Below are 16876 nucleotides of genomic sequence, written 5' to 3' on the forward strand. Positions count from 1 at the left end.
AGATAAGATCCCACATTAAACTGAAGGTCCACGTCTCACTGTTAAACTTTTTTGGGGGGGGGACAAATTCGTGCGTAGTATTTTGAAAAACTAAAATTTTGTATACCGGTACGTTAATGGTAACTTTCAGAAACTGAGCTTCCTCATAGCTAAGTGGTTAGCGTTACGCACCTCTGGCCCGTATGCGCTCAGATTCAACATTAAGCTGTATTCCTAGCCCCACAACTGAAGGGACGCTAAACCAAAATCAACAAATTTTCTCGTGCTTACTCCTAATGTGTGGGATTAATAATTCGATCCCCGGTCAAGTAAGTGAGGATACTCCCACTAATTCTTCCATTTGCTAAATATTTCATGCTAAAATAAAACAGTGATAACAATGTTATCCTCATGCGTAATACATTTCAAAAGCACTCCATTGATATTAAGAAACGCGGTTAATAAAACTCTTAATAAACTTACCTCAAATTCAAGGAACAGAGTTAAGTCACGCTGACACAAGAGGTACACCTGCTCAATTTCAAGATCTTCGTGGAAATAGGACTTGAAAAATGAAATTAAGAATTTTATTTAGGTCTGAAACGTGTTCGCTATAAAGTGACATCACTATCAACCAATCAGAAACGAGAAAACGAATCAATGAAATCACGGCGAACCAATGAAAACACAGCTTTCATCATGTATCATGAACCGAAACGTGATGATATAAGAAACAATCTGATTGGTTGTGACATTATTCACGTTTTTCTCCTTACACATCAATCGTTACATCTAGTATCGCAATTTTGATCGTGACATCATACCGTTGACTCGTTAGTTTCTTACGACATTGAAATTAACACATCTAAAATGTGATTCATTTTTCTTAAACTTGATTGAAAAATGTAACACTCATCGATATGTTACTAAACTGTCTTTGACATAAATGTAAAGTTGAACTTTAAAAGTCCGTTCGTCAGCTGAGAAAAATGCTGATGTAGTATAAGCAGATTCTGCAATTTCACAATAACAAACTTCTATGCGTAACAAAGAGCAGAAATGTGTAATGTAACATAATCTGATCATGTTCTTTCCATACGCAAAAACTGCTCGCACAGAAAATTAAAAACTTCTCAATGGGGCACGGTGGCTCAGCGCTTATTTCTGATGTGTGAGGTCTCTGCTTCAATCCCCAAGCAAGTAAGTTTATGGTGTTTTTCTCATTTCACCATTTCTCATCATCATCCTTTCGATTACCTTCGAGGGGCGTTAAAATTTCCTAACACTAGCACCAAGAATCAAACTCGGGACCATTGCATTGTCTATAACGTAGTAATCAACAAATTAAAATTTCTCAATGGGGCACACAGTCGCTTAGCGCTTGTCTGTAATGTATGAGGTCCCTGCTTCAATCCTCAGGCAAGTAAGTTCATGTTTTTCTCCTGTTTCGTCCTATCATTTCTCATTACCATCGGTTTCGCTGGGAACATTAAATTCAACATTTCCTAAACTAGCACCAAGAATCGAACTCGGAACAATTGCAACACATGTAAGGTATCCATATTCACCTCTGAAGCGGAACAAAATGGATCATAAAGTACTTATTAAATTTAAGGGAATAATTTTAAATACGTCTCCATATAACGTAATAAGGCTCCAAAATCAATACTCATCAAAGGGAACGATGACTCCCAAATTTAAAAAGTAAATCATTGTACTCTATTATATAACGAAAATGTCTCATCAAAATAATAGGATAACTTTAAAAAAACTTCCAAAATTGATATTTTTATACTCATCAAAGGGCACGAGGTCCGATAGGCCCCCCAACTCCTGATGTAAATCAATATGATCTTATGTGTCCTGAGTGATTCTATGCATTCCCTGCCCCCTGAGTAAGCACAAGGAAAAATTTCAATAGGTAATGCAATCCCGGGCCAAAACATCTCTAACTCATTCACATTAACGTTATGGTCCATTGGACGGGGGGGGGGGCAAATTGTATAATCAAAAGTGAAATAGGGTCACCCCGACGTCAAACAATCAAATTAGTTCGAACCGAATACCTTTACTTCATTCGCACCAGTAAGGGACGCAGTGGCTCAGTGGTGGAGCATTCACCTCTGCTGTATGGGGTCCCTGGTTCAAATCTCGCGAAAGTAGTTTTGTGGTGGGCAACATTATGCTCAAAGTACTCCATTTTTCTCCCACCAATTCATTCATTTTTCATCGTCACCGTCTCCTTTAGCCTAACCGGCATAAGCGTGGGACGTAAAACTAAAGATTTCATTTGCACCAGTGTTAGTCCATCTCATCAAAGGGATAACAATCTCCAAATGTTATGCCATAAAAGGGAACGAAAAATAAAAAGCATTCATAAACCTGTACTATTTCATAACGTAATCAATCATCAAGACCATATTTTTAGTAAATTTAAAGAATGAGCATGAGCTCTGATCCAAAAATCCCAATTCAATGATGTCATAACCGGGCCAAGGTACCTCTGACTCATTCGCACCAGCAGGTATGCCCCTGAATAAGCATAAGCAAAATTTCAATAAGTGACGCAATCCCGGGCCAAAGCATCCCTGATTCATTCACTATGGTCCATGTGGCCCCAAATTGAATAATCAAAAGTGAGATGGAGTACAATAGAATAGAATTTTTTTTTGCTGTCGTTAAGTCTGTATAGAGACAATAGACAACGTCAAATGCAGTTTTACAACTATTTTTTAATCCCTATTTCAATATACTCTTATCTTCTTCAAATTCCTTAATATTATAATATGGTACAGTAATTAACCAATCATACAGTTTGCTTTTAAAATGAGTGAGGGGTAACTTTTGGATGTCTATTGGTACCCTATTCATAAGTGTTGTACCCTGTATTGCCTAGCTATTTTTAATTTTTGTTAGCCTGCTGTATGATACATCAACTTGTTTAGCATATCTTGTGTTGTATGAATGAATATCCTGTGTACGTTTCACATCTGACATGTTTTGTTTTATATAAACTAAAACTTGATATATATACAAATTTACAACAGTCATAATTTTCAACTTACAAAATAATGGTTTACAGTGTTCCTTGTATGATGCCCCACTGATTATTCTGATGACCTTTTTTTTTTTTTGTAGTAACAGATCCTCATTTATGTAGTTACTACTCCCCCAAAACAATATTCCGTATTCTAAGGTACTCTGAAGAAAGGCAAAATAGGCTGATCTTATATAGTTGTTCGGTACAATATATCTTAAATTTCGTAATAAACTTATTGTTCTTGAAAGTTTTACACATACAAAATACAAAATAGGGTGGGGCCAGTACTACTAAAGTCGTGGAAAATCCTACTGAAGATTTCGTAAACTAAACTATTGATGTATATGCAATGAAGAAACCAAGGCTAATATGCTTGATTTAGAATCAGAAGTGTGAGAAAGAATGATAACTTTTTGTTAAGATATTCCTATGTATGTTTGTTTTAGGACCAAAAAAATATTTGCGTTAATTTAAATCTTTTTGAAAACTTCTACATTAGTAACAAACAGTAACTACTGAACATATGCAGTGGTGCCCACTCCCCCTTATGTCCATGACGCACCCCCCCGCATTTGTCTATCCATAGGTATTCCTCCATGAAAAAAATCTTTTCGATTAATTTTTACCCCCCCCCCCGTCAAACATATTTATATAGATTTTTACCCCCCCCCCCAAATATTTCAATGACGCAGTTTGCGTCATAGCCCCCCCTTGTGGGCACCCCTGACATATGGAATAATAACAAAAATAGCTACTGTAAATAGCAGTTAAAGTTTAGTCTAAAATATTTTTGCCAGTCTTTATTTAATGTTTTAGATAAAATTAAACGATTGTTTTTTTTATAATTATAATCTTACATTGAATATTTATCTGCAATTAGTCTCAATATTAGGTAAGATGTGCATGTGAATGGAATTGTTAAATATGCTGCTTTCTTGCAAAAATACAGAAAAACAACCCTTTCCCCCGAGGAGTTTACATCCCCCCCGGGTGAAAATGTCTGAATTCAACACTGGTGTGCAGCCATCGCAGTACGACCTGTCTGTCGCTCAATACGCCAATAGTGGTGTTCACACACCCTTTGTAGCCTGAGGCGTTTGTTGTTCTGATCAATGGGAATCAACGTATAGCCATGCGTCCTCCGGCACAACATTTACCAGATGCTGTGGAACTTTAACGATTTCGACGTTTTAAAATCTTTAACCATAATTGATTAAATCACTGTAGCAGATTATAGTAGCCGCGCTCATAATTTCTCCAGTCGTCTAGTTTAAATGATAACTTAAAAAAGATGCAGATTTTGGTTACTACTGTATGTGCCAGCAACACAATATTTAATACATTGTGTTATGGATTATTTGTGTATTTAACAGTGTGTGTGCCTTTAGCTGGCAACAGTGTTAAGTTGCTTAACGCTTTTCTATTGTTTGGGGAAGAGTGTGTGAGTGTGGCAGCAAGAACATTCAGTTTGGTGGACCATATATCATGGTCGAAGATCATACAATACAGCACAAACAATAAGCCATCGTATCAAAATCATTTACAACTAAGGACCTTGTGAATATGTTTATTCTTGTGTATTATTTTTGTGTGCAAACTGAAATTGTAATCATTAAATACAGTGAGTTTATATTGGGTTGCATTCATGTGGCATACGAACCAAACCTTACAGTCCACTAGTATGAACATTGTTTTTAGCATTGTCATTGTACTTGAGTGAAGTTACAAATATATACATTCATATTGTACATTTGGTCCTATCCGGGCCACATGAGTGCGAAGATTTCTGAGAATTGTTCTGTGCTGTTGTGAAGAGAAATGTGTTTGTGTCGGCCTATATGTGGTGCTATCACGTACGTTGGACAATAATCACGTTTTTTGTGTAGGCGGACAGCTGTTGTACCAGGACCAGGCTCATGGAGTATATTTCATAGGTAAAAAAAAGAAAAAAAGAAAAACATCATCTTCAGGTCAGTAGTTTTTTTTATTATTATTATTCATATTTCTGCGTAGCATTTAATCATGAGTGAATCACACCAGCGTCTTTTAAGGCAAAGATCTGCATACAGAGGCCAGTTAACTAGAATAAATACTTTTGTTCAGGCCTTTGATCCAAATGAAGGCAATATAGAAGAAATATGTGCACGCTTAAAACATCTAAATAACGTCTGGTCAAAGTTGCAGGAGGTGCAAGATACTATTGAAATTGATCAAATTGAACCCGAAGCGGAAGCAGTTAACGCTCGTGCAGAAATTGAAAATGTGTATTTTTCTTTACAGGCTCAAATGCAAGCACTTGTTTTAAAGCATGGAAATAAAGAATCAACTGTTAATAATAACAATAGCAGTAGCGCACAAGTTAAATTACCGGTCATACAGTTGCCTGCATTTGACGGGAACTGTAAACATTGGTTATCATATAAGGACACTTTTATATCTCTTATTGACGAGAATAAAGACATTTCCACAGTACAGAAATTTCAGTACCTCCGAACTTCTCTTAAGGGCGAAGCGTTAAACCTAATTGAAAATTTACCAATTACCGAAACAAATTATTCAGTAGCATAGCAATTACTCGTTGGCAGGTATTCAAATAAAAAGCTAATTGCTTCTTCTTACATTCATGAAATACAACAAATCAAGCCAGTGTATAAAGAAAATGTAAGTGAACTTCGCGCTTTTATAAATACAGCTACTAGCAATATAAATGCGCTACAAGCACTTGAGCCAAACGTAAACCTCACAGACGTAATTTTGACCCAACACTTTGTATCAAAATTAGATGCAACTACTAGAAAGTCATGGGAGTTTCAAAATACGAATTCTAATTTTCCTGCTTTATCAGAATTCTTTTCGTTTCTCGAGAAACGTTGTCAGGTGCTTGAGAACATGAGAACTAGTATTGATGGTGTGAAGCATGGTAGTAGCGTACAAAATAAGCAAGCAAAAAGTATTCAGTCATCAAAGACTTATTTATCAACATTTTCAAATGCATGTGAATTTTGTAATAGCCAGCATCCCTTATATTCTTGTTCGTCTTTTGTGAATGCGGGACACAGCCAAAAATTAGAGTGCATTCGTAAAAATAAATTATGCATGAATTGTTTGAAAAGTAATCATTTTTTGAAGAATTGTAAATCGAGAGGTTGTAAAAGGTGTTCCAAGAAGCACAATACATTATTGCATGTAGACGTAACAAAGGACAAATCAGTGCGGTTGCCAAGTGTAAGCAGTGCTGCAGTGCAAGAGCGTAGTAACAATTCAGATTCCAGTGAAAATTTAGGGCAAGTGTCATATTGTGCATTAAAGGCTAGGCATAACGCAAGAGTGTTGTTATCTACTGCAATAGTAAAAGTAAGGGATAACAAGGGAAATTTGGTTCCTTGTCGCGCGCTTCTAGACAGTGCTAGTCAGACCAATTTCATAACAGAGAATTTGGTGTAACAATTGAACATCAAACGGTATAGACAGTATACTCCAATTCAAGGTATAAATCAAGCAATTTCTAATACAAAGTACTCTGTAGATATTTGTATCCATTCATGTGTTAACACATTTTCATTGAATATAAGTTGTTCAGTTCTCCCTCACATTACAAGTAAACTACCGGAAGAAAGAATTAATTATGACGATTGGAACATTCCCAAGGACACTGTTCTAGCAGATCCTACTTTTAATACGCCTGGAGACATAGATATTCTTTTAGGTGCGGAAGTAATTATGAAATCAGAACACAAAACACGGCCAGGTGATTTTCCAGTACTGCAGGAGACAGAATTGGGATGGATCGTGGCAGGACGCATTCCTCAAGAACGTGACCCCCATATTCCTTTAACACGTTGACTGCCAAGCGTAATTTTGGATTATGGGTGGGCTCAGGCCAAACGTTCAATTCTTTTTACTTTTTAACTTTTGTGACATTTTTAACTTGATTTTTCAGTTTTTAATGGTTTCAGTGTTGTTTTTGATGTTTTGATATGTTTTCAGCTGTGTATACTTTAGTATACACATGGCCTGGGACGGTTCATAGTCCTTTCCAAGCCACGTGTATACTAAAGTATACACGGATAATATATTGTTTCGTTCACTCTTATTCAACGTTTTTATTGTGTCTTTAGCATGATACAATGTATAATATACTTTTCATGGGTAGGTTGTTTTTTATACTATCTTCTTATTCCTGGCATATATATTGTTGAAAAGGAATACTGTATTACTAATCTTGTTTCCCACAGTAATTCAATAATGATTTTTCTGTCACTTGCTACAGCGCCAGAAAACGTATCATGCAAGGCCGTTTGATTATATATATAGCCATTGAAGACTTCCCTATTTGTAGTCGACAATGTATTGAACTTTTGCTTTACCTTCACCTCTCCTGTTTGGATGCAGACAGTTGTGCAGTGCTTTGTTGAAATCATCAATACTTCCCTCATGTCTTTCCACTTGCTCATTTTCACACCTTCGCCTATTATTCCAGAGAAATATCTTACTATAAAAGATTTTTAGAGTAGAAGTTATCCTGTCGTTGGCAACCCCAAGCAACCAACCCCAGCCTCAAGAAGCAATCCCAACGGCAAGAAAGGAGAACTCTCACTATTTGGTTGACAGAAAGTTCTGGAAAAATCCAAAAAGAGGCGATTTGTTTTGTGTTTGAAAAGTATGGAAGAAGTGGTCAGCTAATAAATGGTAAACTGAAGCGTGTACCTCAAGTTGTGACCTATTGTAACACCCGCCCTAAGAGTCCATATATGTGTAGAGACTGCTTCAATGAGATTCATTAGACTTGTCATATTTCCTTCTAATAACAGAAATTAGATATTAGAAGCAAGTCATATTAGATATTAGTGATCATATCAGATATTAGATATGAGAAGGAAATCACTAATTCATGTTTCTTTCTAATTACAATTCAGGAAAGCTTTAATTGCTTGACATTTATCAGATTTATGTGCGTTTTCTCCATGTATTACAATTTAGAAAATAATGTTTTATATTCTGTAGTGGAAAAATACATTACATTATATACATTGTTCAAACAAAATGTAAAAAGAAAACCACACCCATATATCTATAAGTTAGTTTTGCTTGCTGTTTTTTGTTTTTATATGATGCATATAGATATTGTACCAAAAAGCAGGTTTCAATATAAAAGAAAATTATGTACTGGATTCAAAACTTGATCCCTCTTCCCCAGGAAACAAATTCCATAAACTGACAGCAAAATAAAATACACTCAAGTCACATGTGATATCTCTCCTAAGGGCAAAGTAGGATGTTCAATAGTTAAGGACACACATGACCAAGAAGGAAACCTAGTGTGTGTATACTTAAGTATACACGTGGCCTGTACTTACCTACGCCGTGTGTATACTTAAGTATACACGTGGCAGTGAACGTGTTAACAACATGTTTTGTGAAGACAAACATAGATCTACAGCAAAAACTTCAAAAATTCTGGGAACTAGAAGAAATTACTGTTACACCTAGATCAAGCGAAGAGCTTGCATGTGAGCGACATTTCGTTCAGAATACAACAAGAGATCATACAGGGCGTTTCATTGTACGATTGCCTTTGCTTGAAGACCGTACGGAATTCATGCAAGAATTGTGGCGGCAAAAGCTTCAATGGGACGACAATATACCAATGGAATTAGCAAAGAAATGGACTCAATTGTACAAGCAACTTCCATTAATCAATCAGATTAAATCTGACAGATATGTACTCGTTGAAGGAAACATAGCGGAGATTCAGATCCATGGTTTTTCAGATGCTTCTCAAAGAGCATATGGAGCTTGCATTTATATACGATCGATCAATCAACAAGGAGAAATATCAGTTATCACTCTCCCACGTCTGGAGTTATGCGCAGCAGTTGTTTTGGCAAAATTAGATCACAAGATTTTACCAATTTTAAAATTGAACATAAGTAGCGTCCATTTATGGACCGACTCCCAAATCGTGTTGGCATGGCTAGCTTCTCCGTGTAATAAATGGAAACCTTTCGTGGCCAACAGAGTGTCTCAAATTCAAGACTTAACTGACGTTAGCTGTTGGAAACATGTAACTTCTTCAGACAACCCTGGAGACTTGATTTCAAGAAGAATAGATGCAGTTTCCATAAAGGACAATTCATTATGGTGGCACGGTCCACAATGGCTTTCTAGTTTAGAATCTAGTTGGTCAGTGACAAGTAAGGATTCATTGCAACCAGATCAAGTTCCAGAGAGTAAGGGAACCATAACATTGACAGTCACTTTAGACAATTGGTGCAATGGAACCATAACAAGATTCTCAAAATTGTCAAGGTTAGTTAGGGCAATAGCATATTGTAGACGTTTTGTTCATAACATCAGACACAAGCAAAACAAACTAACAGAAGGCCTTTCAGTACAAGAACTCCACACAGCGCACCATGTTTGCATCAAATGGACACAAGAAATTGAATTTCACAGCGATTACAGCATCTTCGTGATGGAAACCTTGTTCCGTCAAGAAGTAAATTGAACAATTTACATCCATTTTTAGATAGTGAAGGCATGATCCGAGTTGGAGGAAGATTGGAGAATAGTCAGCTTCCGTTTGACGCCAAACATCAAATAGTTCTGCCTTAAAACCAACACTTGACAAAACTTATAGTTGAAGCAGAGCACTTAAGATTACTTCATGCTGGACCCCAATTATTAATATCATCACTACGCCAGAAATATTGGATCATCAGGTGCAAACAGATAGTAAAACAAATGACCCATCATTGCTTCACATGTTTCAAGTTAAAGGCCAGTGGTTCAAAACAACTTATGGGACAGTTGCCAGCAGCTCATGTGCAGCAAGCCAGACCATTCCTAAACGTAAGCGTGGACTACGCTGGAGCGTTTTACATAAAATCAGGAGTAGTTAGAAATAGATCTGTACATAAGGCATATGTTGCGTTATTTGTTTGTTTATCCACCAAGGCAATACATCTGGAATTGGTAACAGATCTTAGTGCGCAGTCATTCATAGCAGCTTTACGCAGATTCATAGCCAGACGAGGAAGATGTCTCAATATATACAGCGACAATGGCACAAATTTCGTTGGAGCCAACAACGAATTGAAAGAATTGTATCAGCTGTTTTCATCAGATCCTTTTAGTTCTCAAGTTCATGATTTTGCATCGACCGAAGGACTTCAGTGGCACTTCATACCACCAAATTCGCCGCATTTTGGAGGACTATGGGAAGCCGGTATAAAATCAATGAAATACCATCTAGTTCGTATTACAAAGGGTGCAGTGTTAACATATGAAGAGTTTGCAACATTACTCACACAGATTGAGGCCTGTCTCAACTCTCGACCACTTACAGTGCTATCAAGTGAGCCTAACGACATCAGTGTTCTCACCCCTGGACATTTTTTAATTGGAGAAGCACTTACAGCTTTAATAGAGCCTAACCTCACCGATCTATCACACAACCGCTTATCTCGTTGGCAGAAGATACAACAACTAAAACAACACATTTGGAAGAGATGGTCCCGAGATTATTTACATGGTCTTCAACAACTCTCTAAGACAACTTCACCGCAACACAATCTCAAGGTCGGAGATGTAGTTTTGCTGATTGAAGACAACGTTCCTGCATTGCAGTGGAAATTGGGCATCATTGAAAAAGTGTTCCCAGAAAAGGATTTCTTAGTTCGTGTAGTGATGGTTCGTACTACAACTGGAACATATAAACGTTCCATCAACAAACTAGTTGCATTACCATATAACAAGGATTAGAATTGAGATTTGAGTAACCTAAAACTAAGTACAGTTCTTCAAGTTTTGTGTTTGTTTCGTTTTTTATATGTATCATTTTGTTTTATTTGGTCAGACCTTAGCTGACCAACAGGGGGGAGTATGTTTGGGATTATTTGTGTATTTAACAGTGTGTGTCCCTTTAGCTGGCAACAGTGTTAAGTTGCTTAACGCTTTTCTATTGTTTGGGGAAGAGTGTGTGAGTGTGGCAGCAAGAACATTCAGTTTGGTGGACCATATATCATGGTCGAAGATCATACAATACAGCACAAACAATAAGCCATCGTATCAAAATCATTTACAACTAAGGACCTTGTGAATATGTTTATTCTTGTGTATTATTTTTGTGTGCAAACTGAAGTTGTATTCATTAAATACAGTGAATTTATATTGGGTTGCATTCATGTGGCATACGAACCAAGCCTTACAGTCCACTAGTATGAACATTGTTTTTAGCATTGAGTGAAGTTACAAATATATACATTCATATTGTACACATTGCGTGACAAATGTCGAGAATAAGCAAGGCAATTTTGGTCGCAATAAATTGTGGAATCTGAGACAACGATGTAGTGAGGATTTTGCTTCGAAAGCGTTGAACCAGGCAATTTCCTTTCTTTCTTTAGTCAATTGGTCTTAAAATACCTTGGAAAGTGTATATTAGTGTATATTTACATTATGAGTATTTTCTTCCCCTTATGGGCATGATATAAGTAACTTTAGAAAGCCTACTCCAGCTACAACCCACTGTAGCTATTATCCTTCTAAGGGACTGAAAATAACACTACTTTCAAGTATTTTAAACACACAGCAATACTGAAAATAAACGCCTCAATAACACTATTTAAAACTCAAATAGAAAGCACAAAATAAATTACACACTTAACAGGGTGCCCCCTAATCTCTTCGAACAATAATAATCTATTATCTATCAACATTTGTCTAACGAGGGAACCTATCCAAGTGTAACTTTGACTTCGAGTCGAGACTATGGCCGTTGGATACCTTGTCCCAAAAGAACATAACACGAAAAGGGATACATCCTCGATCGCAACCGTTGCGAAGATATAAGCATGAAAAGTTCGAAATTGAGCTTCATACTACAAAGTCAGATTCCGGGTCAGATTTTTCGGAAACAGTCGGGTAAGAAACTCAGCGAATACATAACAAATTTGTGTTGGGAGCTCAGCACCTTTTAAATGAAAAAAAATTGTCTCCGGGGCACTCGCAGGGCCCCAGGCGGAGTGCAACTCAAAATTTGCAAACGGGAGTCAAGTAGCATGTTGTATGAAATATATTGTTAAATAAAATAAGATAGAACAAATCTCAATTCTCTACGATAACCCTGTGCAAACGGTTAACTGGTCAAAATGTCAATACAAAAAATGAAATGAAATGAAATCTTTGAGTTTTACGTCCCACGGTTATGCCGGTTAGGTTAAAGAAGACGGTAATGATGAGTAATGAATGAAATGGTGGAATGAAGAAAGTGGGATGAAACGGTAGAATCCGAGGAAACACACGCACATGGTGTTTGTCCCCACAAAGTTCACTTGGCGGCGACTGGGATCGAGCCCAGGACCCCAAGCACCAAAGGTGAACGCTCTTCCACCGAGCCACCGCGGCCCCAAAAATGTCAATCAGAAAATCTATGGCCACGCTTCTAAATCCGTTAAGTTGCAACAATAACAAAACATAAAAACACATTTAAAAGTGCAAGGTATTGAAGTAAAGCAAATTGCTGCAGAGTTTCTCTCCCAAAAGCACCCTCCGATATATATTTTATTTTCTGCACCATTATTCCAGCTTTCTTTAACACCACTTTTCTCCAAGTTGCCTCACGGTTTCAAGGTCACTCCTTTTCGTCTTTACCATCATATTTCTTGTTCAGCAAGTCCCATGATAGAAATTTCATAGTGCAAATTTGGGGGCCCGATGCGCGAAGTATATACCGGTGCCTTTTGACCTCACCCTCCACGATGGTTGCGATTGACAATTATCCTTTCTCTTCTAGGACACGAAATCCAATAATCATGGTTGTTCTTTGGTCCATTGGTAATTCGAAGTCAAACTTATACTTGGATAAGGTCCGTTATGCGACTCTGTGAGAGATTCTGCAGCAATTTGCTTTACTTCAATACCTTGCACTTTTAAATGTGTTTTTCTGTTTTGTTATTGTCGCAATTTAACGGATTTAGAAGCAGGCTATAGATCTACTGATGTAGGTTGTATTGACATTTTGATCAGTTGCCCGTTTGCACAGGGTTATCGTAGAGAATTGGGATTTGTTCTATCTTCTTTTAATTAACAATAGCTTTCGTACAGTATGCTACTTGAATCCTGGTTCCATTTGCAAATTTAGAGTTGGACCCCGCCTGGGACCCTGCGGGTTTCCCGGGGACACATATTTTTCATTCAAAAGGTGCTCGGTCTATACACAAATTTGATATGTATTCGCTGAGTTTCCTTATCCGACCGTTTCCGAAAAATCTGACCCGGAATCTGACTGTAATGTATAGTATGGAGCTCAATTTCGAACTTTTCATGCTTGTATCTCCGCAACGGTTGCGATCGAGGATGTATCCCTTTTCGTTTTATGTTCTTTTGGGACAAGGTATCCAACGGTCATAGTCTCGACTCGAAGTCAGAGTTACACTTGGATAGGTTCCCTCGTAAGACTGTAACCAAGTTCATGCACAATAAAACTATGTGTAGCACTATACTGTATTAACCAAAATACCACATATTTGTAAAATGCACAATTTGCTACATAATTAATTTAATTTTCAAAGAAATTTCCTCAAATAGTATAAACACACCAAAAACAATTTATACATTCAACCCACAGTTGCTACATCTGTCCTGAAAAACTAACTAAATCTTAAAATCAAAGCCTTACATCAGTGTTCGTAGTTTGAGGGAATTTGGCCTAATCTAGGAAAGTTTCATATGTAAATTTAGCAAAGGGAATTTTTCAACAAAACGTGAAAATCCAGGGAAATTTTTGCGCTGACTGACTGACCGATCCCACACTGAGAAAGATATGGAATATATATATATATATATATATATATATACAGTGAAACCACTCTAAAGCGGACAGCTGTGGGGAATCAAAAATTGTCCGCTATAGAGAGGTGTCCGTCTCAGAGAGGTTTCGATATATTCTTACGTAAATTAGTAAATAAGGTGATATGTAATTACAAACTATTGAAGGTAATTTATCAAACCGTTCTATGACTGTGGGCATGTCGACATCTGCGGATTCTCCACAAATCGCTTTGAAAGAAATTTTGTGTCTAATCCGAAACTTCTCTAACCACTCGTTCGACACCTTGAAATCTGAAACATTTATTTCTGTTGCTACCTCCAAATTCTTTGCTTTTAGCATCGACCCTAACACAGGATTTTTTTTTCATTCTGCACTTTATAAAAACATTTACTTGCACACCAACTTTGTTCAAAGCAATGAGGCACTATTTTCATTGTCATTTTCACACCACAACTTTATTAACTTGTCTTGTTTTCATATTATCTCAGGTGCTTGTGTTTTACCGATACAAAAATTTTCAGCTATCCTTCACACACCTCAGTATTCTTCGAAAATTCAATCAATTCGATTTTAACATTAACGCTTCTCGTGGCACTTCGAAAGCTCACAACAACTTACACCTTATTGCTTATTCGATGCAGAATGACTTAGAAAGATTTCCGTCTACAAATAGAGGCACTAAGACAATATGCGAATACGCGGACAAAAAATACCAAACATGTCTTCTGCTTGATTCCAGCGGAACAGTAGAATGACGTGTCATCCCAAATGGCAGGCAACTGTCAATCACTTTCGATTCTAAAACAGGTTGGGTGGGAGTGGAATGCAAGGAAAGGATATGAGGGTGTTGTTAAACAAAGACGCTTCATCTGAGTTTCTGAACAGCTGAGGAAAAATGTTATTACAATGCTTCCTTGGTGATACATGTATGCATTTCTGAAAATGTAATTTTTCTGTACTTTTCAACTTGTTTCTAGAGAAAGTGTCCGTAATATGCAGGTAAATAATACCTATAAGAGACAGAAAAGACTGTCCGTGTCCATACTAGAGAGTGTCCGCTTAACAGAGGTGTCCGTTAGTAGGGGTTTCACTGTATATATATATATATATATATATATATATATATATATATATATATATATATATATATATATATATATATATATATCGACGGTGTTAAGGTAAAACGTCGTAACCCTCATTTCCAACCTTTCTCAGGAGAGTCAAAAAACAACTTTTAACTTCCATTTACATCCAAGCAAGCCACAAGTATAAAAAGTGATTTATTTGCCTTAATAACACACACAAGCTTATAATATTTTTCTCAAATATGACCTGACCTATAGTGAGGTGAGTAAAACAAAAATCAACAATTTCAATTTCTTGAGGATTAAGACCTCTTACCTTAATACCGTCGTTTATATAGACTCTCTCTCTCTCTCTCTCTCTCTCTCTCTCTCTCTATATATATATATATATATATATATATATATATATATATATATATATATACAGGGGCGGACTGGCCCACCACCCTGCTACCCTGCAAATGTTGTTTAATTAAAAGATGTGTTTAATTAAACCTACCAGTATCAAAAATATGACAGGGTAACTCCCGCAAACTTGTGTTTTGCATAAAAAAGACGTAAAGTTAAACTTTCATGAACAGATCTTATTCTTCTTCACGTTTATCGACTTGAAAAGGTTCCGTCTATGAGACAATCAGGCCCTAAGACATTGTAAGTTTGTGATACAGCAGCTGTTAAAAACGAGTACGTTAACTACTACTTTTTTAAATATAAGAAACACAGTAAGTAGATTTCAGGCTGTTATTGGATTTGGATACCATTGCCTATTCCAGTCCTTTTACAAACCGGCGAGTGGCGATGTTTTAAAGAAACAATAGTTTCGTAGATATTGTTATTGTGGAAAGTGGAGGTGGAGCTGGAACGCTTTTGAACTGCATTGTCCTCAGACCAAGCTTCGAAGAAAGAAATCGAATCAGGCTTCGTTGTTTGTTTGTTTTTTTCAGTGCGGTAAAGCGAAAAGAAATTAGTCGCCACTATCAACAATTATTTTATAAAAACTTCAAACAATTACTATGAAGTTGCTGCCCTCGGCTCGTGTTTTATTTGTATATCATATCGAAGATCAAATCCGATAGCAGCAATTCAATTATTGGAACACCAGTTACGTGTCGTTTGTCATGGAAGACAGATGTGATTGTGTCAGTATGGATGGTAGGAGTGATTGTAAGCAGGGAGTAATCTACACCCCCGCAACACCCCCGTAACACCCCTCCAAATTTCTTTACATACACCCCTGGATCGATAAGGAATACTCCCCCAAATCCAACTGTATCAATCAGTATCACATAGGTTATTTATTACATCAAGTTAAAAAAGGTTTAGCGTTTAGGAAAGAAGGCAATATTCTTATTTATTTATTTCACTTCAAAATACGAAGCGACCTCGTTCTCATGTACGGCTTCGAGAACCACATGACATCGTTTCGGGCGGTGTTTCGATCGAAACAATTGACAAAACAAACTGCTGATACCTACCCTCCTGGACTCCGCGGTCGTTTAAGAGAAAAGAGATTGATGAACAGATGCAGATTACTGAAATTGGCAACGTCTTGAGCGGTCATTCACCTACCTCCTCCTCAATATGGAAAAATGTGACAATATAGTAATAAGCCTACACCAGATTCAGTTGGTAAGTGCTACTCTGAAACGGCTCGCAACCAGAAGGGGACTAATGAGGGCCTGGCCCTCCCTAAATTTTTCATGTCCAGTCCAGAGCTCAATACAAAATGCACAATTTAGATATTTATAGGAGAATTTTTAATGACTTGGTCCCTCCTAACATTCATGGACCCCAAAGCTCTGTGGCTGGTTTCGAGCCTGCTCTGCAAGTGGTGTATCAACGGACGGACGTTACAAAGGTGTAATCAAGACATTTTTAGAAATGAAGAGATCGATCGAAGTAAGAATTATATATTTTTTAGACTGAGTATAGTGT

General features: G+C 37.0%; 1 protein-coding gene across 1 annotated transcript; it reads left to right on the top strand.

Annotated features, from left to right (window-relative positions):
• The first annotated feature begins 9763 nt into the window (after positions 1-9763).
• Positions 9764-10783, top strand: LOC145661752 (uncharacterized). The gene has a single exon (XM_081727088.1). It carries the CDS (start codon positions 9764-9766, stop codon positions 10781-10783), a length of 1020 nt encoding a protein of 339 aa, XP_081583214.1.
• The last annotated feature ends 6093 nt before the right edge of the window (positions 10784-16876 follow it).

The sequence above is a fragment of the Thermobia domestica genome, chromosome 10 (genome assembly GCF_964235325.1).
Source record: "Thermobia domestica chromosome 10, izTheDome1.hap1.1, whole genome shotgun sequence".
NCBI lineage: Eukaryota > Metazoa > Arthropoda > Insecta > Zygentoma > Lepismatidae > Thermobia > Thermobia domestica.

Excerpts from the sequence above, each read along its gene's own strand:
- LOC145661752 (XM_081727088.1), top strand. The coding sequence starts at position 9,764 with ATGACCCATCATTGCTTCACATGTTTCAAGTTAAAGGCCAGTGGTTCA.